Source organism: Pipistrellus hanaki (assembly GCF_964339955.1).
Source record: "Pipistrellus hanaki genome assembly, chromosome: 10".
NCBI classification, from domain to species: Eukaryota; Metazoa; Chordata; class Mammalia; order Chiroptera; family Vespertilionidae; genus Pipistrellus; species Pipistrellus hanaki.
The window spans coordinates 64,156,162-64,183,134 of NC_140512.1; the positions used below are offsets into that span (position 1 = coordinate 64,156,162).

General features: G+C 46.6%; 1 protein-coding gene across 12 annotated transcripts in view; it reads right to left on the minus strand.

Moving 5' to 3' along the window:
- The window catches only part of ST7 (suppression of tumorigenicity 7), a 227,770-nt gene extending 214,458 nt beyond the window's left edge, over window positions 1-13,312 (minus strand). For 6 of the 12 annotated variants that reach the window (XR_014796149.1, XR_014796150.1, XM_084896967.1 and 3 more), the window contains exon 1: window positions 12,049-13,312. Coding sequence is in view for 9 of the 12 variants with exons in the window: in XM_084896967.1 (XP_084753093.1) it covers window positions 12,049-12,500 (452 nt within the window). In the remaining 3 variants the exon portion in view is untranslated. The remainder of the gene's footprint in view (window positions 1-12,048) is intronic. The other 6 variants (XM_084896969.1, XM_084896968.1, XM_084896971.1 and 3 more) reach the window with 5 other exon arrangements.
- Window positions 13,313-26,973: the final 13,661 nt, after the last annotated feature.

The following is a 26,973-nucleotide window of genomic DNA, read 5'->3' on the forward strand; positions in this document are numbered from 1 at the left end:
TACACATTCTATCAATCCCATTCCAGTCCCACATCTGGACAATCACTAAGCTGCCCTGACCACCTGACCAGTCACACTTATACCGTACCATCCCTTCTTCCCCACAGTATTTTCCTGCTCTGTATTTCTCCTCTGACTACACAGAAACACTATTTTCCTCCCTTTGTTTTCAATCTCTTGCCCAGCTGCCTCAGAAATTCCTTTTAGCTCTCTGAGATTCAACTGTGAACCAAATAAGCCCAGCCCTGAGAGCTGAGCAGTAACAATAACCCTCTGGATCCAGGGAAAGAAAACCTTAGGCGGTGAAATAAAATAGGATCACCAGTGCTATCAATCTTGGAGAGCCTTAAAGACACATGAAAAAATCCACGCATCCCTCTTTTCATTTATCATCACTAAGCAATGAACATATGACAGAAATACAAGAAATGAAAAAGTCACAATGCCCATTCTCAAGATCTTCTTGGTATACTAAGGAAATAGTCTTCCAAAAATCTCCACCAAGTTCTCATTCTCATTCATAAATTCAGCTGCTTTCCCATTAAATACAAGTTTTAATGTGTTTACTTGTACTGCTTCACTTAATAGGACAACTAGTATTATAGCAGTACTAGTTTTGCTTTGAACAATTTTCATTCCATGGGTACAAAGAAACTATCTATATAATAAAAGCATAAATGACCATTACAGCAGAAGGACCAGAACAACCAGTCACTATGATGCACACTGACCACCAGGGAGCAGACGCTCAACGCAGGAGCTGCCCCCTGGTGGTCTTTGTGCTCCCACAGCGGGAGCACCATTCAGCCAGAAGCTGGGCTCATGGCTGGCCTCTCCCGTCTCCACAGCAGCACTAAGGAGCAAAGAGCTTGAGTGCTAAGGAGCAGTGAGCAGGAGGGCGGTAAGGAGCGAGAGGTCCCAAACTGGGAGAAGGCACAGGACAGGCTGAGGAACACCGCCCCCCCCCACCCCGCTTTCTGTCCCCAGTGCACAAATTTCATGCACCAGGCCTCTAGTCAGCTAAATAATTGTTTGTTTATCCTATTTAATAAAAGAATAATATGCAAATTGACCATACCTCCACTACATCCACCAGCCATGCCCACCAGCCAATCAAGATGGCTGCAGCCACAGAGAGCAGGAGGGAGGCTTGTGTTTCCCTGGCAATGAAGGAAGACAAGCTTTCCACTTGCCCTTGCCAGCCTAGGCCTCCACTCAATGCTACAAAGTTTTAATTATAGAAGGTAAACAAATCCAAACAGAAAAATGGCTACAGCACCAAGCAAGCAGGAGTCAAGCCTCCTGGTTACAAAGTTTTAATTGTAGAAGATAAATAAATCCCAGATACCAGAGCCTCTGCTTGGGTCGCCAGGGGCATGGCCGGCCTGCAAACTACCACAGGCCCCTCACCCAGGCTGTCCCACGCCCCAAGGGAACTTCCACCTGGGACACCCTTCTAGGAAAACCAGCTGGCCCCCACCCATGCACCAGGCCTCTATCCTATGTAATAAAAGAGTAATATGCAGATTGACCAACACTCCAACACACAAATGACTGCCCCATGTGGTCAAAGATGCTGCCCCCATGTGGACACAAGATGGCCAGCAGGGGAGGACAGTTGGGAGGAACCAGGCAAACAAAGGAGGACAGTTATGAGCAAGCAGGCAAGCAGGGGAGGGCAGTTGGGAGGGTCCAGGCCTTCAAGGGAAGGCAGTTAGGGGCAATCAAGCCTGCAGGGGAGGGCAGTTAGGGGGTGACCAGGCTGGCAGAGAAGGGAAGTTGTGGGTGACCAGGCCTGCAGGAAAGGATAGTTGGGAGGGACCCAGGCCTGCAGGAGAGAGCAGTTGGGGGGGACCAGGCCTGCAGGAGAGGGCAGTTAGGGGTGATCAGGCCTGAAGGGAAGGGCAGTTAGGGGCAAACAGGCTGGTAGGGGAGTGGTTAGAGGGTGATCAGGCTAGCAGGCAGAAGCGGTTAGGGGCAATCAGAAAGGCAGGCAGGTGAGCAGTTGGGAGCCAGCAGTTCTGGACTGTGAAAGGGATGTCTGACTGCCCATTTAGGCCCAATCCCCCTAGAATCGGGCCTAAATGGGCAGTCGGACATCCCTCGAGGGGTCCTAGATTGGAGAGGGTTCAGGCTGGGCTAAGGGACACTTCCCCACTCCATGCACGAATTTCCTGCACAGGACCTCAAATATGGGATATAAACAGACATTTGGGAGCCTAAAAAAGCAGGCAGCACAGTGCCTGGCTCATGTAAGAATTCAATAAATGTTGATTTTTCATCCCTTCCTAGTTCCAATCTACAGATTTACATTGGATTTTTTTTTTTTTTTTTTTTATTTCAGAGAGGAAGGGAGAGAGAGAAGAATAGAAATATCAATGATGAAAGAGAACCAGCTGCCTTCTGCATGCCACATACTGGTGATCAAGCCTACTACCCGGGCATTTGCCCTGAGTGGGAGTGGAGCCATGACCTCCTGGTTCATAGGTAAACGCTCAATCACTGAGCCAGGCCAGCCAGACTGGATCTTATTTTTAAGATCTAATATCAACCAGGCATGATTCTTGCTCATAGAAAGCAAAACATATTTGGAAGCATTAGTGAACTTGGCAGTATATTAGGGGATATTAATTGTTCAGCACAGAAAACAAGTACAGAAACTGGGAGGAATATTGACATGAGATTGTGTGTTCCAATAATAATTGATAGGAATGATGGAACTTTAATTTTACAGGTGCGTGCTTTTCCAAATGAGTGAATAAACAAACCACAGGATGAATGAAATAACCAGTGAAGGAATTCAATTCAGAGTCAGTGAAATGGACTAGAACAACCAGTTATACAATAATAAGTGGCAATATTACTGCTGAGTCACTACAAACCAACTGACAGAGTTTTTCATTCATTCAACAAATACATACTGAGCATGTGTTAGGCCCAAACATTCATTGTTCAAAATCCTGGGAATACACAATAAGACAAAGCAAGATAAATGAGGTCCTATTCTCAATAAGTTTACTGTCACATGGGACAACTATTATCCTGGCTTACAAAGTCTGATCATCCGATCCCTACATAAATAAACAAAAATTATACTAAACCCATGGTCGACAAACTGTGGCTCTCGAGCCACATGCAGCTCTTTGGCCTCGAGTGTGGCTCTTCCACAAAATACCACGGCCTGGGCGAGTTTTTTGAAGAAGTGGTGTTAGAAGAAGTTCAAGTTTTAAAAATTTGGCTCTCAAAAGAAATTTCAATCATTGTACTGTTGCTATAATATTTGTCTCTGTTGACTAATGAGTTTGCCAACCACTGTACTAAACTGTGCTCAGTGCTAAGCAAAGAATTCAAATCAGGTAATATTACAATGACTAGATAGTCATTTTAAATTGGATCATGAAGGAAAAACCTTGGAAAGAAGATAATGTATTTAAGCAGAGATGTGACTACTAAGAAGACTATCATGCAAAAATCAAGTAGAAAAACTTTCTGGTGGAAGGAACAGATAGTATAAAAGCCATAAAGCCAAGCAAATATGATTAAAAATGAGAAATTACAACATGTCTGGAGGGTAGTGATCTTGATGAAGAATGGTAGAAATTCTGATAGAAGGGGTGGAAAGAGGTCAGATCATAAGACTTTGTAAGCCCAGGTAATATATTTGGCTTTTATTTTTGACATGAAAAGCCACCAAAGGAAGCCACATGAAATCTGGAGTTGTCTTCACTAAGAATTAAAGAGTCCAAACTGGGAAAAACATATTAAGTCTATATATTTTGCTTGGTTCTATACTCTGTACTCAATGAAATTTATCCCAAGACAATGAAACAGAATTCTATAGCCAGAAGGAACCTTAAGGAATGCAAAGCTAACACTGTACAATGTATGAAAACTGAGTGTCTGAGGGAAGAAAAAAAAGCATCAGTCAGATTGCTTCGTTAGTGGCTGAGAAAAACGTCTCCAGAAATAAGAGCAACTAAGATGTCTAGGATATAGCCTCAACACGAAGCTGACATGAGTCAGAAAATTGTCCTGTACGTGTTCATACACTGGATTACCATGAATCAGATGCACATGACCTATCAGAAAACTTTTAAGTTTTTGTGACGGCTTTAGACCTCCATCTAAAACTGGAAAATCAGATGATGCGCACCTGAGTCAATTCCACTGTTCCTACCCCAGCTCACTGGGTACAGAGTAACTTCAAGATTTACAGAGTGAATCCTAAGAAACTACTATGTACAAGGAGTTGTACTGGGGAACGAAGAACGCGTCTCGTAGAAGCTATTAAGCACATTTACAGAAAGAGAGAAGCCTACACACGAACACTGGCACAGGCTGCAAGGTAAAGGTACTGATACACAGTGCAAGGTAAACAGCCAACATGCCTCTCAGATAATGCACTGTAAAAGTTGGAAGAAATATTTCTTTCTATTGAAACAATCAGAAGGCAGCATGCAAGGTGGTTCTTGAAGGATTGATGGGATTTACAGATGGGAGAAGATTGTAAACAGGCACAGCAGGGGCAAACGAAGTAGGTAAACTGAAAGCAGGCCTTCCAGATAGGCAGGCGGGTGCTAATTCAATTTAGAGCAACTGTTTGCAGAATGAAAATACTCAAAACTGAGCTGCACCTGAAGTTATGTATCATTTCAGTTCAGTAATGACAATTTAGCATCTGTATTTATCACCTTAAATCTCTCTCTCTCTCTCTCTCTCTCTCTCTCTCTCTCTCTCTCACACACACACACACACACACACACACACACACACGTTTTATAATATAAACAACACTAAGTTTAGGTGAGACCATTACATTTGTTTTCCAAAAACAATGAAATACAATTTCAAAGATCTTTGAAAACTTGTTTTCCAGGAAACAGAGAAAGAATTGAAAAAACCACTTGGGTGGTACAATAATGGTAATGCAAACTGTTTTAAATGCAGCATCTAAAAATCTCAGAACATAATGTAGATGAGAAGGAGATATCAACATCACAGTATAGATTATAGCACTATTTTTAAACTAATCTATTCTACTGTTTTTCTTGATTATATCCTGCATGGCTACTCCTATGTATTAATTTTCTGTCCTTCTGGAAAAGCACTGTTTTCGGATGTTAATTCACTTGAATAGTGACAAGTAATTAAATAATTCAGAGGGTCTTTTTTAATCATGTTAAAAGTTCATTATATTTTCAGTAAATCAAAAAACTATTTTAACACTCTTTTATCCAACTCAAGGGCAGAGCATCAAAAAGCAATTATCAAAGCTAACCAGTACATGCTATTCCTAATATGTTTGCTTTCGCCACTTTCCTTCTTCAAAGTCACTTTTCATTGTTAGATTTGGTTCCCTAACTGAAGTTTTCTCTGTGTGGCCTAACAAACACCGTGAAATTGTTTGGACTCTATTCCAACCCTCCAGGGCAGCTTGATGCAATAACGGGCAAGCAAATCCAGACGGTGGGGGTAGAGAAGGAGAAGGACAGCATGAAGAGAACCTTGAAGGTAGTTTTCATTGGAAAATTACACACGATGGGAGAGCTGCAGAGGGAGCATTGTTCAATAAAGGTCCTTTACTGTTTTAAGTCCACGATTCCCGGTGCTCTGAATCCCACCTGCACTTTCACATATCCCAGCCTTTGTGTGGGAGGCCCATCCTGTGTCCCCAACTCACATCTGTGGAATTCTCCTCATCCCAAAAGAGGCCCCCAGGGCCTTGCCCTGTTCCACTTTGCATTATGAGAAGTTGTACCCAGTTGTAAACTCCTTATTTAACCGGAGTTTTACAAACTTGCACTATCTTTCCCATCACAGCACCTGTCACAATGCCCTATGTATAAGAGGCATTCAAGAGAAATTTAATGGGTTTAGCATATTTACAACAAAATATGATCGAATGAAGTCAGAAATATTAAAGATGCTATCCGTGAACAAGATATGGAGAAAAACAAGCCACGTAGACATCAAGAACAACTCAGGGACATTTTTAAAAAATATTTTATTGATTTTTTTTCACAGAGAGGAAGGAGAGGGATAGTTAGAAGCATCGATGTGAGAGAAACATCGATCAGCTGCCTCTTGCACACCCCCCATTGGGGATGTGCCCACAACCAAGGTACATGCCCTTGACCGGAATCGAACCTGGGACCTCTCAGTCCACAGGCTGACACTCTAAACATTGAGCCAAACCAGTCAGGGCAGCTCAGGGACATTTTCACCAGAGTCCATGACCCTACAAGAGCAGAACTGGGTCGGTGTCATGGAAGCCCTGGCTCAGGATCTGCCTCCCTCAGCCTGTCCTCAGCTCTCCTGAGGAAGAAGGCCACGGACCAGCCACAACTCCCAACAAGCAGCTCTAGACTCCCTGCCTCTCCAGGGGCATAGCCGTCACCTCACAGGAAGATCTGGCACCGCAGGGCTTAGGAACAGCAAGGTGAGCCCCTTAGGAGCCCCTTCAGATCTCCAGGCAAAAACCAAGCTCCACCACGGCGGTTCCGATGTCTGCCTCTCCCACTTCTTCCCCCGGAAACGGCAGAGGTAGCTGCTCTGTGTGCTTCTCCTTTAACCTTCCTTTATGACTAAAATGTGCATAAAACCAAACTGAAAATAGACGTCTAGCATCGCTGTGGAAACTGCCTCAGTCTCCCTCTATCCTGTAGCTGATGAGATTCAACCCAGATGGCCTATTCATCTTACAAGCTCAAATGAGAAATGAACCTGTTCCAATTAGCAAAGGTATTTGTGAAAAAAGCTAGATTAAAGTTGCTGTGAGAAGACCTAATAATTTCTTCCTTAAAAAACTATACACATTCCCAACATGTAATTTTTTGCTTTTCGCCTATTCTGCATAAACTATTAGTATATAGCATTTTATGGGCACATGAACACATATACACACATGGGTGATTATTTAATCTACTTTAAGAATGTAGTATACAAATGTGTGTTCTGAGATACAAATTTTAAATGAGAAACGTTCATATTTTTAAAATCCTACAATGACTCTTCTGGGAGGAAAAAATATAAAACCCACTTACCAATAAATACAATTCCCTTACTACATATATTCACTCAACTTCTTAAAATTATAGGACTTTGGGACTAAAAGGTATCACTTTTTATTTTTAATATATCTTATTGAATTTTTACAGAGAAGAAGGGAGAGGGATACAGAGTTAGAAACATCAATAAGAGACAAACATCAATCAGCTGCCTCCTGCACACCCCCCACTGGTGATGTGCCCACAACCAAGGTATCTGCCCTTGACCGGAATCGAACCTGGGACCCTTCAGTCCGCAGGCCGACGCTCTATCCACTGAGCCACACCGGTCAGGGCTAGAATGATATATTTGCATAAAGCGAGGAAGGCAGTGTTGTGACAAGCAGCCACTCTAACAGATGAAAAACCCGAACGCCCGGTCCATGGGATGACTGAACCCAAGGACTGAGCAGTGACTATTAAAGTGATGAGTGACTCCAGGTGCAGAGTCCTGTCTGCCTGGCAGGGTCCTAACCCAGGGGACACGATGAAACCAACGTAAATGTGAACTTGAGTCCAGGGTAAAGTGATGAAGGTTTCTACTGAAAGGCAGGTGAGTAAGGACCACATCCCGAGTGGGCTGACAGCTGTGTCGGCGAGTGGACACCGCACCGAAAGCAAACGCATCTCCGGACCTGGACCCCCAGAGCCTGTCCATCCACCCTCGGTGGGAAACACACAGACAGAGACACAGACTCACACACACACAGACACACACACAGAAACACACACAGACACAGACACAGACACAGACTCACACACAGACACACACACAGACACACATACACACAAAGACACAGACATACACACAGACACAGACACTACTCACACACAGACACACACACAGACAGACACAGACACACACACACACACACACACACACACACACAGCATGGACACATATTCAGGGCTGTAAGAATTTCCAAAACTTCTGTGAAATTAAAAACTTTTAAAAATACAAAAACAATATATTTAGTCCCACAACTATTTCCAGCCATGGCGAAGGCTTGGCACCCACCCTGCGGAATGCACTCATGTTCCTGAGCGGGCCCAGGAGGTGAGTGTGTCTGAGCGGTCCCTGGAGGAGGTGAGTGTGTCTGAGCGGTCCCAGGAGGTGAGTGTGTCTGAGCGGTCCCTGGAGGAGATGAGTGTGTCTGAGCGGTCCCGGAGGAGGTGAGTGTGTCTGAGCGGTCCCTGGAGGAGGTGAGTGTGTCTGAGCGGTCCTGGAGGAGGTGAGTGTGTCTGAGCGGTCCCTGGAGGAGGTGAGAGTGTCTGAGCGGTCCCTGGAAGTGAGTGTGTCTGAGCGGTCCCTGGAGAAGGTGAGGGTGTCTTAGCGGTCCCTGGAGGAGGTGAGTGTGTCTGAGCGGTCCTGGAGGAGGTGAGGGTGTCTGAGCGGTCCCTGGAGGAGGTGAGTGTGTCTGAGCGGTCCCAGGAGTAGGTGAGAGTGTCTGAGCGGTCCCTGGAGAAGGTGAGTGTGTCTGAGCGGTCCCCGGAAGAGGTGAGTGTTCCTGATCGGTCCCCGGAGGTGGGTGTTCCTGAGCAGTCCCCGGAGGTGAGTGTGTCTGAGCAGTCCTCGGAGGTGAGTGTGTCTGAGCGGTCCCTGGAGGAGGTGAGTGTGTCTGAGCGGTCCCCGGAAGAGGTGAGTGTTCCTGATCGGTCCCCGGAGGTGGGTGTTCCTGAGCGGTCCCCGGAGGTGAGTGTGTCTGAGCGGTCCCTGGAGGTGAGTGTGTCTGAGCGGTCCCCGGAGGTGAGTGTGTCTGAGCGGTCCCCGGAGGTGAGTGTGTCTGAGTGGTCCCTGGAGGTGAGTGTGTCTGAGCGGTCCCTGGAGGAGGTGAGTGTGTCTGAGAGGTCCCCGGAGGTGAGTGTGTCTGAGCGGTCCCCGGAGGTGAGTGTGTCTGAGCGGTCCCCGGAGGAGGTGAGTGTGTCTGAGCGGTCCCTGGAGGAGATGGGTGTTCCTGAGCAATCCCTGGAGGAGGTGGGTGTGTCTGAGCGGTCCCTGGGAGGTGAGTGTGTCTGAGTGGTCCCTGGAGGAGGTGAGTGTGTCTGAGCGGTCCCAGGAGTAGGTGGGTGTGTCTGAGCGGTCCCTGGAGGAGGTGAGTGTGTCTGAGCGGTCCCTGGAGGAGGTGAGTGTGTCTGAGCGGTCCCTGGAGGGGGTGAGTGTTCCTGAGCGGTCCCCGGAGGAGGTGGGTGTGTCTGAGCGGTCCCGGAGGAGGTGAGTGTGTCTGAGCGGTCCCTGGAGGAGGTGAGTGTGTCTGAGCGGTCCCTGGAGGAGGTGAGTGTGTCTGAGCGGTCCCGGAGGAGGTGAGTGTGTCTGAGAGGTCCCCGGAGGTGAGTGTGTCTGAGTGGTCCCTGGAGGTGAGTGTGTCTGAGCGGTCCCCGGAGGAGGTGGGTGTGTCTGAGCGGTCCCTGGGAGGTGAGTGTGTCTGAGTGGTCCCTGGAGGAGGTGAGTGTGTCTGAGCGGTCCCAGGAGTAGGTGGGTGTGTCTGAGCGGTCCCTGGAGGAGGTGAGTGTGTCTGAGCGGTCCCTGGAGGGGGTGAGTGTTCCTGAGCGGTCCCCGGAGGAGGTGGGTGTGTCTGAGCGGTCCCGGAGGAGGTGAGTGTGTCTGAGCGGTCCCTGGAGGAGGTGAGTGTGTCTGAGCGGTCCCTGGAGGAGGTGAGTGTGTCTGAGCGGTCCCGGAGGAGGTGAGTGTGTCTGAGCGGTCCCTGGAGGAGGTGGGTGTTCCTGAGCGGCCCCCGGAGGAGGTGAGTGTGTCTGAGCGGTCCCTGGAGGAGGTGAGTGTGTCTGAGCGGTCCCTGGGAGGTGAGTGTGTCTGAGCGGTCCCTGGAGGAGGTGGGTGTTCCTGAGCGGCCCCCGGAGAAGGTGGGTGTGTCTGAGCGGTCCCTGGAGGAGGTGGGTTTTCCTGAGCGGTCCCTGGAGGAGGTGAGTGTGTCTGAGCGGTCCCTGGGAGGTGAGTGTGTCTGAGCGGTCCCTGGAGGAGGTGAGTGTGTCTGAGCGGTCCCTGGAGGAGGTGAGTGTGTCTGAGCGGTCCCGGAGGAGGTGAGTGTGTCTGAGCGGTCCCTGGAGGAGGTGAGTTTGTCTGAGCGGTCCCTGGAGGAGGTGGGTGTGTCTGAGCGGTCCCTGGAGGAGGTGAGTGTGTCTGAGCGGTCCCTGGAGGAGGTGAGAGTGTCTGAGCGGTCCCCGGAGGAGGTGAGTGTTTCTGAGCGGTCCCTGGAGGAGGTGAGTGTGTCTGAGCGGTCCCTGGAGGAGGTGAGTGTGTCTGAGCAGTCCTCGGAGGTGGGTGTGTCTGAGCGGTCCCAGAGGAGGTGAGTGTGTCTGAGCGGTCCCCGGAGGAGGTGAGTGTGTCTGAGCGGTCCCTGGAGGAGGTGAGTGTGTCTGAGCAGTCCTCGGAGGTGGGTGTGTCTGAGCGGTCCCGGAGGAGGTGAGTGTGTCTGAGCGGTCCCTGGAGGAGGTGGGTGTGTCTGAGCAGTCCCCGGAGGAGGTTTGTCTGTCTGAGCGGTCCCTGGAGGAGGTGAGTGTGTCTGAGCGGTCCCTGGAGGAGGTGAGTGTGTCTGAGTGGTCCTTGGAGGTGAGTGTGTCTGAGCGGTCCCTGGAGGAGGTGAGTGTGTCTGAGCGGTCCCTGGAGGAGGTGAGTGTGTCTGAGTGGTCCTTGGAGGTGAGTGTGTCTGAGCGGTCCCTGGAGGAGGTGAGTGTGTCTGAGCGGTCCCAGGAGGTGAGTGTGTCTGAGCGGTCCCTGGAGGAGATGAGTGTGTCTGAGCGGTCCCTGGGAGGTGAGTGTGTCTGAGCGGTCCCCGGAGGAGGTGAGTGTGTCTGAGCGGTCCCTGGGAGGTGGGTGTGTCTGAGCGGTCCCCGGAGGAGGTGAGTGTGTCTGAGCGGTCCCCGGAGGAGGTGAGTTTGTCTGAGCGGTCCCTGGAGGAGGTGGGTGTGTCTGAGCGGTCCCTGGAGGAGGTGAGTGTGTCTGAGCGGTCCCTGGAGGAGGTGAGTGTGTCTGAGCGGTCCCCGGAGGAGGTGAGTGTGTCTGAGCGGTCCCTGGAGGAGGTGGGTGTTCCTGAGCGGTCCCGGAGGAGGTGGGTGCTCCTGAGCCGTCCCTGGAGGAGGTGGGTGTTCCTGAGCGGTCCCTGGAGGAGGTGGGTGTGTCTGAGCGGTCCCTGGAGGAGGTGGGTGTTCCTGAATGGTCCCTGGAGGAGGTGAGTGTGTCTGAGCGGTCCCTGGAGGAGGTGGGTGTTCCTGAATGGTCCCTGGAGGAGGTGAGTGTGTCTGAGCGGTCCCTGGAGGAGGTGGGTGTGCTCCTGGCTGTCCAGGCCACGGGAAGCTTGTCCTGGTTCCGGTGCGGGGACAGAGGGCCCATGCGCTCAGGGCCGCGGGCGGCGGGGGGAGCGGTCACCGAAGCGCCCTAACCCTGCCCCGCTCCTCCTCCTTCCCATGGCGCCGGGTCACCCCACCCGTCACCCCTATCGTCACCCCAACCCGGAGCAGCACCTGCGGGAACCCCTACGGTCCGGGTCCGAGCGACGCCCGCCCACCCCACACCCCAGCGGCCCGGCCTCGGCGGTCGGGGCGCGCCTCCGGGGCGGCCCTTCGGGGGCTTCGCGGACGGGCCCCCGGCAGCACCCCGTCCGCACCCAGGGGGCGCCCGCGGCCGCCAGCCCGCCGCGGGGACACGCCGCGCCCGCCGCCCGCCGCCCGCACGTCCAGCCCGCGGCGGAGGGCGAGGCGGACCGGCCGGCAGGATCCCCGGGCCACGCGCGGCGCCGGTCCGCGAGGAACCCGCTCCGCCCGCCGCCCCGTCCCCGCCGCCGGGCCCGGGAGGAGCCGCCGCCGCCGGGCCCGCCTCGCGGGAGAGAGAGCGCGGCGCCTCCGCCGGCCGCGGGGCCGGAGGCGGCCGGCCGTTCGCCAACGGCCCGCGGGCTGCCCGCCCGCAGGTGCCCGGAGCCGGCCCCGCGCCCGCCCCGGCCCGGCCGCCTCCGGCCGGAGCGGCACCAACTTTCCGGGGCGGCGGCCTCACCTGCGCTCCAGTTGTCGTTGATCCGCAGGGGCACCCGCAGCACGTAGACCAGGAAGAGCACGAGGAAGAACCACACGGCCCACAGGTACGTCCAGGACCACACCGCGCACGCCTTGAGCTGCTCCACGAAGCCCGCGCCCGCTTCGGCCATTTTCCGCGCCGCCGCCCGGGCTGCCGCGCCGGTGCCTGCGATGATTCACCGCCGCCGCGGAGCGCCCCCAGCCCGCCCGCCGCCGCCCGCCGCCCGCTCCCGCCGCCCGCCGGCCCCGGCGCCCCGGGGTCACGTGGCCCGCCTGCCCTCCGGCCTGCCGCCGGTTATTTTTGTTGCGCTTATATTTAGAAAGACCGGCCCAGGGGCACTCTGGACACAGCCACAAGTGTGCGGGCTTTCTGCGGGCGAGGCACCGCTCCGAGGTCTGTATAATCCAAGGTAATTCTCCAGTGGCTCCCATTATGCAGAGAGGGAAACCGAGGCACAGAGCCAGGGAGCAGTTTCCTTTAAACTGGAAGAAGAATTCATTTGCAAGGTCTGTATAATCCAACGTAATCCTCCAGTAGCTCCCATTGTGCAAAGGGAAACTAAGGCACAGAGCCAGGGAGCAGTTTAACCTAAACTGGAACAAGAATTGAATTGCAAGGTCTGTATAATCCGATGTATTCCTCCAGTAGCCCCCATATACAGAGACGGAAACTGAGGCACAAAGCCAGGGAGCAGTTTACCCTAAACTGGAACAAGAATTCATTTGCAAGGTCTGTATAATCTAATGTAATCCCCCAGTAACTCCCATTATACAGAGAGGGAAACTGAGGCACAGAGCCAGGGAGCATTTTCCCTTAGACTGAATTCAGTTGCAATCTGATTGATGCCAGGGCACGAGGGCCTGAACCCCGCACTCTGTTTTTTTGTTTTTTTTTTCCCCCTCTGGGCCTCAGAAATTAACCATCTCCCCAGCAATTTAGAAAAAAGGCGAATGCTCTCCCCTCACCAGTTTGTAGGCAGGAAGAGAAATCACTCTCAAGCAAGACTTGGTTGTACACGCTTATTTACCTTTGTTTTGTCTTCCTTGAATCAGCAAGGGGGTTTTCCAAAGAAATGTCTTGAAAGAATGTTTATCCTCCAATTTGGGGAGCAATCACAATTCAAACAATGGCTGGCCTAACAATTCTCTGGGATAATTTTGGCTAATTTTGAACTGGCTACTTTAAACAAGAAGTCAATCATAAACGTTTTTTGTCAGTGCTGAATAAAATGTGGTCTTTAACCAAGTGAACATTTAAAGTCTGTTTCTGTTTATAACTCATTTCACTTTCAGTGTTTCCCAAACTTTTGACATATGTGTACCCCTTCTATAATTTTCGTAACGCTGAGTACCCCTGGTACTCATGAGAACGTAGAATTAGGCGCAGCTAAGCACGGTGCAGTGCATATCCCCACCAAACTCCGGTGCAACGTGTACCCCCTCCAAACTCTTCCCGGACCCCTGGGGATACGTGTACCACACTTTGGGAAACACTGTAATAGATGATAATAAAGCAATTGCAGGTTATCCAATCTACAGGTAAGACTTTTAGAATCCTGAGCGTTCAGCAGAATATTTTATTAAAAATACTAGAGGCCCAGTGCACAAAATTCGTACAGGGGGTAGTGTCCCTCAGACCAGCCTGCATCCTCTCTAATCTGGGACCCCTTGAGGGATGTTCAACTGATCCTCTCTCTCACAGTCCTAACTGCTGATCTGTATTTAGTGACTTACCTAAACCTCAATAAGTATAAATCTAACCTGGTTTAGTTTTGAGAACCAGTAGAGCAGGTTTGAAAGGATTTTGCCTTTTCTTCTTCAAGGCAACATACTTTCTCATAGAGTACTAAAGAGATGGAATTTTAACTATTTATATGCAGTTAAAAAGATGATAGCAAAAGACTTGAGGAGAAGGTCCCCAAAAGGATATTGCATGTATAAGAAAGAATGAATACATTTCCACAATTGATATACACATGCATTGTAATCTTGGAGTGCAAAATTCACAATGACGAGGCATAGAAATTATATGATGGATTGTAATCACATTTACTTTTATTCTCTATTCCTTAAAAAAGATATTTTAGTTTCTAAGTAAAGCCTTTCTAAGGCTCAGTGACATTCCTTAGCATCCCTGATTTGTTTTAAAAATCAAAATTATTTTAATAAGATGAGCTTTGTTGACATGCAGGATAATTCTGGTAGCAAGAATGCTCTAAAACAATCGGAGCCTTGTGTACAGAATCTAAACCTAACCCTATCTTCACCCTACAACCTGCTCCGGACACTGGAGGCTGGTTCCTCATTTTCTAAGGAAAAGAAAACAAAATTCCTTTGGAAAGAAGTAGCTTCTCTTTTACACCACTGAAATACAATCAAGAGGGAAGACCAGAGGAAAATGAATGAGACTTAAAAAACAAAAAGAATTTCTTAGAGCAGCCCTAGCTGGCTTGGCTCAATGGATAGAGTGTGGGCCTGTGGACTGAAGGGTCCCAGGTTTGATTCCGGTCAAGAGCATGTACCTCGGTTGCAGGCTCAATCCCTGGCCCTGGTTGGGGTGCGTGCAGGAGACAACCAATCCACACATTGATGTTTCTTTCTCTCTGCCTCTCCCGTCCCTTCTCTAACAATCCATGGGAAAATATCCGTGGATAAGGATTAACAAACATAAAAGTAAATTCTTAGATCAGAGAACAGATGTATTATAAATAATTTTTTTAAAAAAGAACAGAAATACATATTAAGAAACCATTTGAAGTTCTTTTTTAAAATATACTTTATTTATTTATTTATTTTCATTCTCACCCGAAGATATTTTTTCCGTTGATTTTTAGAGATGAAGAGACAGAGATAAGCACTAGTGTGAGAGAGACACATTGATTGGTTGCTGCTCACATGTCCCCAACCAGGGCCGGGAGTCTGAAACCAAGGTAGGTGCCCTTGAAAGGAATCGAACCTGGGACCCTTCAGTGCCAGGCCTGCGCTCTATCCACTGAGCCAAACCACAAGGGTTATTTTTTATTGATTTCAGAGAGGAAGAGAAAGGGAGAGAGAGATGGAATTATCAATGATTGGAGAGAATCATTGATCAGCTGCCTCCTGCTCGCCCCCTACCGGGGACTGAGCCTGCAACCTGTGCCCTGACCAGGAATTGAACTGTGACCTCCTGGTTCATAGGTCAATGCTCAACCACTGAGCCACTGGCTGTGATACTCTCTTTATTCTTTTTATTATTATTATTATTATTATTATTATTATTGATTTTTTTACAGAAAGGAAGGGAAAGTGATAGAGAGTTAGAAATCCAGATGAGAGAAAAACATCTATCAGCTGCCTCCTGCACACCCTCTACTGGTGATGTGCCTGCAACCAAGGTACATGCCCTTGACTGAAATTGAACCAGGGACCTTTCAGTCCACATGCTGATGCTCTATCCACTGAGCCAAACCGGTCAGGGCTACTTTCTTTATTCTTGACTAGAGGTTGGGGGGGCGGGGTGTCCCTCAGCCTGGTCTTGGCCTGCAAAGACACCAGCATCCCTCACCTGGCCTCTAGCCAGAGGTTCCTCCCCTCCTTCCTCACAGCCTCTGGGAAGATGCCTGTCCTGGGGCCTCCTCAGGGCCCCGGCCCATGATACCCTGCAGCTCGGGTACCCGGGTGCTTGGGCTTTCAGGCTCTCCTGCCTGGCTGTGCATCAGCTGCCGTGGGAGCCTTGCCCCAGGAGTCGCCCCTTGGACCATACGATTTGCGACTTGCGAGAGTGTTTGTATGTGGGGGGGAAGGGGGGTCCCCGGCAGCAGTGATTTCATGTCTGTAGCGTGCCTGCCGGATCCTTCTTCCCTCTCACCCCCCTCACCCCCGCTGAGGCGCCACGCTGGTCCCCTCTGGACTGCTGGCAGGGGGCTTCCAGTCTGCGCCTGGGGCTGCTGGACTGCGCCTGGGGGCTGCAGGTGGAGGGCCCTGGCACCCATAGGGCTCTGTCAGCATCACGACCCCACCCAGGCTCCTCCCCTCCCGCCGCATGGTTGGCCAGGGCATGGACACTGGGCTCACGGCCCCCGAGGTCCCTTCCCTCCCGCAGCACAGCCGTGGCTCAGACGCTCCCAGCCCTCTGGTCAGAGATCCTCCTCTCCCTCCACGGCCAAGGAGCAGATACTGGGCTCGGGTTGCCTGGGCGATGCCTCCAGCATCTGCTCTGGGCGCCGCCATTTTGTCGCAGAGTGATGGCTAATTTACATATTACTCTTATATAGGACTATAGTACTCAATATCTTTATTCTTGGGAAGATACTTTAAGATGGGTTAGTTTTACAGTTGCATTTTAAATAGTATAGAAATGATAATAGTAGGTTTACACTTTTCTCTTTATTCATGATATTCAAACCCAAGAGGGTTTTTTTTTATTACAGCACTTTTAATTAAAATAAAAATCCATTGTCTGAAATGTTCTGTATATGTGAGGATTTACATATTTACTATTTTATTAGTATTTTATTTTAAACTGAATAGTTTAATGACTGTCTAGAATTTAGGAACCAGAGTCATAACTATATATACCTTTGCTAAAAATTATATGACTTCAAAAATACACAATACTAGTGATAACTATCATATAAAATAATTCTAAGGAAAATAAAATGTAATATGCTGTGTGTTTACTTGCTATGTGCATAGCATGTTATTTTGTGGTTTTGGCTTCAATTTTCAAATTTATACACACACACTCCTCCTAAGCACCTGACAAATTTAGATACACCAATTAAATAATCTATTGCATTGAAATTAAAAACAGAAATAGGGTTAGAATGATGTTATAGAATTATTGGTCGAATTAAGAAACATCTGATAGTCATATTTAAATTTGTTTTTATTGACAGAGCATTTATTATTTTAATTTCTGAGAACTGATCCCATTATTCAACCAAGATGTATTCCCTTGCGATTTACCTGTTATTTTCATTTTGTTCTCATTTCTATTGTGCGAGACTACATTTAGGCATGCAAATTATAGTGGGAATTTCACAGTCATCTGGTATATTTGGCCTATGTTGAAACCTAATCTAAAAAAGGGAAGGAAAGGAAAATCAGATTATATTTACATTTCAGGCTAATATTAAGTAATGGCCCTGCCCACTCCAGCTAAATTATTCACATTTCTAATATTAGAGCAGGTCCTCAAATAACATTGCTTCTTCCGATTTCATTTCAACATTGATGAGGAAAATAAATTGATTCCCACCTGTGGCCACTGTGTGGAGTTCACACACTCCCCATGTCTGTGTGGGCTCTCTCTGGACACTCAGAGGTGCTAATGAAGTAAACTGGTGTCTACACCGGTCTGCGCGGCGGGTGTGGTGTGAGTGGCCCTGGGGTAGAAGGGTGTCTTGTACAGGGTGGTGCCTGCCTTGTGCCCTGAGCTGTTGGGTGAGGTTCTGGCCAACCAGAGACCTTGATCTGGTTAGAAAACCTTCATCTGACTTGTTTTTATTAATCTTCCTTAAATGTATGTGCAGCTCACACTTATTCCAATGTTTAATATTAGAAGTGTTTGGGGTCTTTATTTAGGAGTTTGGTGATGTTTTTGTGATCAGAAAAATGCTGTGATAGCTTGACTCTTGTTTATATCAATTAGCCTGTGGTAAAATTAGTGTAGACTGTTCTCTTAAAGTCCGTTTCCAAGAACTTATGCATGATGTTAAGTGAGGAGTCCCTGTAATTCTAACCTCTACTCCTTACTTTGCCTTGAAAAAATTATTCCAGGTTTCCCTTTTATTCTGCATTTCAATGCTATTGCACAGAAGCTACATTTAGCATTTTGTGCACATTTAACTGTGATAGGATATATCTCCTTGTTACTAATGACAATAAACAATAACAATACATCCACAGATGAGCCAGGTATTAAAGTTAACAGATATAGACTTTATAACCACTATGATTAATATGTTCTAGAATATAGAGAAAAAGATAGAAATTGGTAAAAAAAAAAAAAAAAAAAAAAAAAAAGAATTTCTAGACTTTTAACAATTAGAATCTAACCAGGGAGTGGGCCTAAGCTGGCAGGTGGACAACCCCCAAGGGGTTCCAGATTGTGAGAGGGCACAGGCTGTGCTGAGGACATGAATTTTCATGCACCAGGTGTCTAGTTCTACAATAAGTTTAGATGGAGTTCTCGATTTGCTGACTCATCTGAGTGCCCTAAACAGTATCACTTGTATCTTAGCCTCATCCTGTGTCTGCACAAACTCCTTGCAGGAGCTTCGGTTCTCCAGCATCTCACTGCTATGTCTGAATATCCACAGAGGCTGTATGTTTCCAAATACAGGCAGTATGTTTCCTTATAAATGAGTGGATGCAAATTGCCAGGAGTCGGGGAGGTTGTTACCTAACTCCACAAAAGTTGTCTCTTTTATCTCAGCACACACTCAACCAGAAAATTTTGTAAAAAATTTATCTTTTTTGTTGAGAGTATTACAGATATCCGCCGAAACCAGTTTGGCTCAGTGGATAGAGCGTCGGCCTGCGGACTGAAGGGTCCAGGGTTCGATTCCTGTCAAGGGCATGTACCTTGGTTTTGGGCACATCCCTAGTGGGGGGGATGCAAGAGGCAGCTGATCGATGATTCTCTCTCATCGATGTTTCTAGCTCTCTATCCCTCTCTCTTCCTCTCTGTAAAAAATCAATAAAATATATTTTAAAAGAGAGAGAGAGAGAGAGAGAGAGAGAGAGAGAGAGAGAGAGAGAGAGAGAGAGAGAGAGAGAGAGAGAGAGAGAGAGAGAGAGAGAGAATTACAGATATCCTCCATTTTCCCTTCTTTGACCCCTCCACCCGGCTCCCACCCCACCCTAGGCCTTCCCCTGTCTACTGTCTGTGTTCGTGGGTTATGCACATAGGCATATTAGTCCTTTGATTAATCTCTTCCCAGTGTCCCTCACACCTTCCCCCTGAGATCTGTCAGTCTGTTCCATGCTTCCATGTGTATAGTCCTATTTTGTTTTTTAATGTAACATTGTTATGATCATGGAACTATTCTTTGGTTTTAGAATTTTTATTTTATCCTTTGGTTAGATTCTAATTCTTAAAAGTCTAGAAATTCTTTTTACCAATTTCTATCTTTTTCTCTATATTCTTGAACATATTAATCATAGCTGTTATAAAGTCTATATCTGTTAACTTTAATACCTGGCTTATCTGTGGATGTATTGTTATTGTTTATTGGACTTTTATTCTTCTTCTCTTGGCTTTACCTTGATATGTCTAAGATTTTTAAAAATGGATTCTTACGATTGTGTGTAATAAAAAAGTATAGAGCCCGGTTGGTGTAGATCAGTGACTGAGAGTCAACCCATGAACCAAGAGGTCATTGGTTCGATTCCCAGTCAGGCCACATGTCTGGGTTGTCGGCTGAATTCCCAGCAGGGGGCGTGCAGCGGGGAGCTGATTGATGATATTTCTCTCTCTTCATTAATGTTTCTCTCTCTCTCTCCTTCTCTCTTCCTCTCTCACTAAAAAGATCAATAAAAACATATTAAAATAAGAATTATAGAGGCTGCTCCAGATGACATTCTCTTCTACTAGAGAGGGTTTACCTTTTCCTTGCTAGAGAGTGCAGAGATGTTAAAACTGAGTTTTCACTTGTGAAACCAGCAGCAGTCACGATATGAGATCGGCTGAAATACTTAAAGACACACTGCCCAGACTACCAAAAAGAAACAAGTGGATGGGGGGATGCAGAAAGCATGATTCCGAAACGGTTCAGGGACCAGATGGTAGTTGGAGGGTTTTTGATTACCTCATGCCATCTGTATGGCTAACCCAATTTTTTTCTTCCAGGCAGTGTTTTGTTTTTGTTTTTGTTGTTGTTGTTGTTTTTCATGTAAGGGTAGCAGAGCACTTAAAATTTCAGAACGTGGGGACTTCATCCAGCTTATAAACTAGTTATATAAACTCTTTTATTATAGTATCTGTTTCTAATGCATGTTAGAATTTGGTCTGAGACTTGCTCAGTTTAAGATACTGCCTGGTAGATGGGATGTGGAGGCTATCAGGAAAGGAGGAAGCGGGGAGAAAACCTACAGCTACACAAAACTGCTCATAGCTGTTGATATCAACCCCTCCCACATCCTCCCCACAAAAGTCAGTGGTTGCACAGCACCAACTTGTCTTTGGTCAGTTCACATCTTGAGGCAAAACAATCACAATAATATTTAGAAAATTAGATAAAAATAATGAGGACCATGACCCTATATAGAGTTAATTTTTTTAGTCTCTTTCCCTCTCTTGGTTTTTCCATGCATAATTTTTACACTGTTTTAATCATTCTCTATGTTCATTTTTGCAAGCTTCTCTTACATAATATTACTAAAATATTTTCTGTATTAGTATATAGTCTTCAAAAGTATCATATTTCATTATTAAATGGCATTGTATAGGACATAACTTTTGTTTTTTAAATACCCACCTGAAGATATTTTCCCATTGATTTTTTAAAAAATATATAATTTATTGATTTTTTACAGAGAGGAAGGGAGAGAGATAGAGTTAGAAACATGGATGAGAGAGAAACATCGATCAGCTGCCTCCTGCACATCTCCTACCAGGGATGTGCCCGAAACCATGGTACATGCCCTTGACCGGATTCGAACCTGGGACCTTTCAGTCTGCAGGCCAACGCTCTATCCACTGAGCCAAGCCGATTAGGGCTTTCCCATTGATTTTTAAAGAGAGTGGAAGAGAGAGGGAAAGACGGAGAGAAATATCGATGTAAGAGAAACACATCAATTGGTTGCCGCCTGCACGAGGCCCGGCCAGGGCCTGGGCTTGGTAGGAACCTGCAACCAAGATACATGCCCTTGACCAGAATCGAACCTGGGACCATTGGGTCCACAGGCTGACACTCTATCCACTGGGCCAAACTGGCTGGAGTGGACATATCATTTTTATGTTATTTTTTTAAGTATGTATTTTTATTGATTTCGGAGAGGAAGAGGGGGAGGGGAGAGAGAGATAGAAACATCAATAATGAGAGAGAATCATTGATTTATTGCTTCCTGCACGCCCCTTCTGGGGATCAAGCCCACAACCTGGACATGTGCCCTTGACTGGAATCAAACCCAGTACCTTTCAGTCAGCAGGCTGACACTCCAGTGACTGAGCCAAACCAGCTAGGGTCAGACATAACATTTTGAATTCATTCCACGACTATACTTACGAATATTTTGCTATTTTTAGTAATTCCATAATGAATACTATTGCATTTATAACTTTTCATTTTTAAATTTAGGATTATTTTACTAGGATAAATGTGCAGAACTAGATTTGGTGGTCAAAGTTAAGAATATTTTAAAGTTCCTTCATACATACAGCTCAGTTGCTCTTCAAAAATCAAAAGCAATTCTTAAAACTCCTTTCATCCTGACTGCATAAAATCCTAAATAACCACAACTTGAAACTCGAGCACGGTTGAAAATGATGATGCAGCTCGCATTAAGGGTTTTGCCCTGTGAGTCAGCCGACTCAGATCTGTGGCACAAGTAATCCTGCTGATGAGATAGATGCCTCATTTTATTGTAACTAGTTTTCTTTTTTACTTATTTATTCAGAGCTATTTAATGAGCATTTGGGGGGAAATCCGTGAAAATTTAACTATGGACTTGATAAGAGAAAAAAAAGTTTCCCTTCTAAGTTTCTCATCAACTATAATAGAGAATGGTTTAATCCTTAGTGAACAATAGCCATCTTCTATCTACCTCCCGGAAAAACACTTAAAATTTCAAATTTAAATCACTGTACACTGCAAGCAACACCAAGCCCTACACCATCAACATACAACATCAACCCCTGGGAATTAGATTTTCCTCTCCAGAGTCTTCCTCTCTTCATTGGCGAGGAAAGAGTCCGTGAAAATTCCCTCTGAGGAGCAGCCTTTTACAGAAACAAGTTCTACTGGTTTAGCGGCACACTATCTGTATTAACTTTCTAGGGCTGCTGTAACAAATGACCACACACTTGGGTTAAAACAACACGAATTTTTTCTCTCAGAGTTCCGAAGGCTCTAAGGCAGAGTTCTTCCTGGCCTCGTCCAGCTCCTGGTGGCTCTCCCTGGTTTGTGACAGAATAATTCCAGGCTCTGCTTCAGTCCTTACATGGCCTTCTCTGGGTTTTTGTCAAATACCTCTCTGCCTTTCACTTCCAAGGGTACCTGTCAACGTGTGTAGGGCTCCAAAGAGTAGCAGTTTTGATCCCAGGGAGGCAACCAGTGGATGTGTCTCTCTCACATTGATGTTTCTCTCTCTCTGTCTCCCCCCTACCCCTTCCTTCCACTCTCCCTAAAAACCAATGGAAAAATATCCTCAGGTAAGGATTACTTTTTTAAAAATAGAAGAAAGCTCTTTAAATCTTCAGCATGCATAGATAGTACATTTCAAATTAGCAGAGAAATATGCAATACTATTTACTGTGCAATTTTTTCACCCCATTACTTGTGATATGTTCCTTGAATTTCCCTTCTGAGCATAACTGAGAGAGTTTGTGACTTCAAAAAAAAAATGTTTTCCTTTTTTGAATATGATAGCTATCCTGTGACATTATTTACTTAAGTTAGGATCACTTTCTTTTTGGCATTATTTACTTAAGTTGTTAAAACTGTGTGTATAAAATTTGAGAATTTTTTTAAAAAATGGTATAGTCTTTTTCAATTGACCTTAGGGAAGAAGAGACGGAGGGAGGGAGAGAAACATCAGTGTGGGAGACATACATCAATTGGAGATTGAACCTGCAACCTAGGCATGTACCATGACAGGGAATGGAATGAACCCTCAACCTCCCGGTGCACCGGACAATGCTCCAACCAACTGCACCACACCAGCCAGGGCTACGATATGAGAATTGTAAAAGATCTTATTATAGCCAAAACCGGTTTGGCTCAGTGGATAGAGCGGCAGCCTGCAGCCTGAAAGGTCCTGGGTTCGATTCCGGTCAAGGGCACGTACCTTGGTTGCGGGCACATCCTCAGTAGGGGGTTTGCAAGAGGCAGCTGATCGATGTTTCTCTCTCATTGATGTTTCTAACCCTCTATCCCTCTCACTTCCTCTCTCTAAAAAAAATCAATAAAATATATTTTAAAAACATATTAGTAAAGGGAGGAGCCGAAACTGGTTTGGCTCAGTGGATAGAGCGTCAGCCTGCGGAATGAAAGATGCCAGGTTCGATTCTGGTCAGGGGCATATACCTTGGTTGTGGGCACATCCCCGGTGGGGGGTGTGCAGGAGGCAGCTGGTCGATGGTTCTCTCTCATCGATGTTTCTAACTCTCTATCCCTCTCTCTTCCTCTCTGTAAAATATCAATAAAATATATTTTTTTTTTAAAAAAGGGGGGGGGGAGCAAAGGGAAGCAGACATTATTAAACATCATAAAACTGGGGTGAAGGAGCCTCACCAGGAAGTTACACATTCACCAGGAAGCTACAGCTTCACACACCCCAGGGTTGTCCCAGGAGAAGGGGAGGTAGAGACGTGCACAATAGAAGTAAAAGTGGTGCAGGGGGAGGTGCTGGACCATACAGGCCTATCAGTCTAACCTGGGAAAGGGATCAATGGGTCGGGTGATGGATCCACCAGAAGCACAGGAAAGCTTGTGAAGTTGATTGGTTATTTTGAAAAATCACCTGTTCCTTCCCGAGCCTGAGATGAGAAGAGCCCGGGAGAACAGAGAGTTCTCTCCTGCGCTCAGTGACCCACGCCGGCCCCATCCGTTCATGTGTTCTCTCCATAGTCACCACGTGCCTCGCAGCCAGGTGGCCACCCAAATGCAGGCTCAGGCAGGAGCCTGGATACTGCAGCCCAGCAATGGACGGAAGCCAGGAACACAAGCTAAGCTAACCAGATGGTGAAAAAGACTGGACTGAGCTGACAGATTTTCCTTTCAATATTTTAAAGATGTTTCTCCGCAGACGTTTCATTTGCATCGTTTCCAACAAGAAGTCTCCTGTCACCCTTATCTTCGTTCTCCCATACTTAACATGGTCTTGGTCCTTTGGCTGCTTTTAAATTTTTCTCTTTTTTACTGGCTTTAAGAAATTTGGTTATGACATGCCTGGGTATAGTTTTCTACATGTTTCTTGGGCTATGAGAGTATTAAAACTCTTTGAGCTGTGAGTTTATAGTTTTCGTAAAATTTGGAAAATATCTGGCCATTATTTCCTCAAATATTCTTTCTGTTTCCCTCTCTCTTCTCTCCTTTGGCCACTGGAAATGATCTCATAGCTGTGCTAGTTCCATTTTGGGTAGTTTGTGCTGCTATGTCTTCAATTCCACTGGTCTGATCCAGGGTGTTTTTCATTTTAGACTGTATAGTTTTCATCTCTAGAAGTTTGATTTATCTACTTACCAAATATGCCATATTTTAAATAATATTTTCAGCATATGGAGTACAGTTATACAGTTGTTTTAAAGTTCTTTTTTTAAATATATTTTATTGATTTTTTTTTTTTTTTTTTTTACAGAGAGGAAGGGAAGGGGATAGAGAGTTAGAAACATCAATGAGAGAGAAACATCCATCAGCTGCCTCCTGCAGACTCCCTACGGGGTAGGTGCCTGCAACCAAGGCACATGCCCTTGACCAAAATCAAACCTGGGACCCTTCAGTCCGAAGGCCGATGCTCTATCCACTGAACCAAACCGGTTAGGGCTGTTTTAAAGTTCTTATCTGCTCTTCTAACATGTGGTTTCAGGTCTGTTTTATTGATTGATCTTAACCCTCATTATGGATCACTTTTTCCTTTTTCTTTGCATGCCTAATAAGTTTTTATTGGATGCCAGACATAGCAAATCTTACTTCATTGGGTGTTGGATATTTTTGTATTATGGAGCTTTGTTCTAGGATATAGTTAAGCTACTTGGAAACAGCTTAATTCTTTTAGTCTTGCTTTTAAGATTTGTTAAGTGGGACCAGAACTGTGCTTAGTGGAGGGCCACTTATTCCCATCACTGAAGAAAGATGCCTCTGAGCATCTACCCAATGCCCTGTGAGTCATGAGGTCCTCCAGCTTGGCTGAGGGAAAACAGCAATATTCTAGTTCTGTGTCAGCACTGGGTATTCCTTCCTCAATCCTTAGTTTAGGGTGGTCTTCTCCCCAGCATGACATAGTTTACTCACACATACACTGAGCATCTCCCGGCCAAATATATGAGAAGGCCCCTCTGCAGGCCTCCACAGTTTTCCTGATGTGTTTCTCCTCTCCAACACTCTTTCCTGTGAATACTAGCTGCCTTGGTGTCCCCACACTCTCAGCAATGTCTCCTCAATTCAGACAGTCTGTCAGGTTCTGCCTCAGTCTCCCTCCCGTGTACTATGGCCTGGAAATTCTCTCAAGGGACAGCTGTAATAATAAAAATAAATATGTTTAGAGAGAAACAAAAGCATAAAGTACAAAGATGGTAATTAGTAAGTATCAATAATGACAAGTATAAGTGGATTAAATGCTCCAATCAAAAGACATTGGGTAGCTGAATGGACAATATATTTCAAAGTAAAATATTCATGGAGATCTGTGAGTTTTTAAAGAACCTTTAGAAGAACTTTTGAATTGTGGTTTTTTATTTATGTGATAATCATGAAAGACCGATGTACATGCATTTGGAATCATGTGGACAGTGCCTCATACTGCATAATTTCTGGGGCGGTGTCACTCTGTGCTGATTTGTGCTCCAGGAGAGCTGTTCACCAAGACGTGGAGAAGTTCCCCAGTTCCTGTCATCACCTTAAAACTGTTGGCAGCAAAACAGCACCAGGTGTTAGACCTTGGTTCAGCAACATTGGTACGTAAGTGCTGGCTAAGAAAGAATTCAGAGGCAAGACAAAAACTGTAAGATAAAGTTTATTTAGAAAGTCACAGGAGAAGAAGTGAACCATAGAATAAATGGGCCAGCAAATGAGTTACAGAGGTGATAGCAGGGCCCTTGGAGCTTAAGAGAGACACTTTCCTTGAGGGACAAAAGAGGGAAGAAAGGTGCAGGCATGCTGGGGGGTGGGGGAGGACAGGAGAGAGAGAGAGAGAGAGCATGCACAGGGTCCCTGTCTTTTTCTTTTCTCTCTTAGTGAGGCCGAGAGTCCCTGTCTTAAGGACTTGTCTCTGGAGGTCTCAGGGGGAGAATCTCAATAGAATATTGATCAGTTTTCCAAGGTGTGCCCCCTCAGGGTTGTTTTCTCCACTGATTGGTCAGTGCCAGGGCAGGGGGTCATCAGTCAATGCAGTGGTCCTAACGTCAGCTGTCGCTTCACGTTGTCTGATTTTGCTCCTTCTCTGGGCCTCTAGCTGAGGTTAGAGAATCATCTCTAGGGTTTAATGCTCAAGGGAGTGGTCATGCAAGAGCTTGTGGTTTTGCCCTGTTGCTAAGCGCCGCCCTGGTGACCCTCTGCACCTGGCCCATCATTCCTACTCTTCTCATGCCTACCTAATACCTACTACAAGCCATCCATTGCCACGAGGCTTTAGTTGGGCATTTGCATTTGATTCATCCATTCTTCAAATGATTACTGAGAACTCTCAATAGCGGCCCCATTTTAGGTCCTGGGAATTGCATCGTTTTCTTTAAGACTCTGGTCAGCCCTGGCCGGGTAGCCCAGTTGGTTAGACATCATCCTGATAGGCCAATGTTGCAGTTTCAATCCCTCATCAGTGCACATACAAGAACCAATGCATGCATAAGTATGTAGAACAACAAATACATTCTTCTTTCTCTCTCAAGTAAGTAATAAAGTAAAAAATTTAAAGGAAAAGACTGTGTTCAGCTGATATAACAGGAAATCTAAATAAAGCAGTTTAACCCAATGGGGAGTGGGGAGGGGAATTCTTTTTCTCGCATAATTCCTTTCCCACAGCTCCAGGAAACAGGTCCACATTC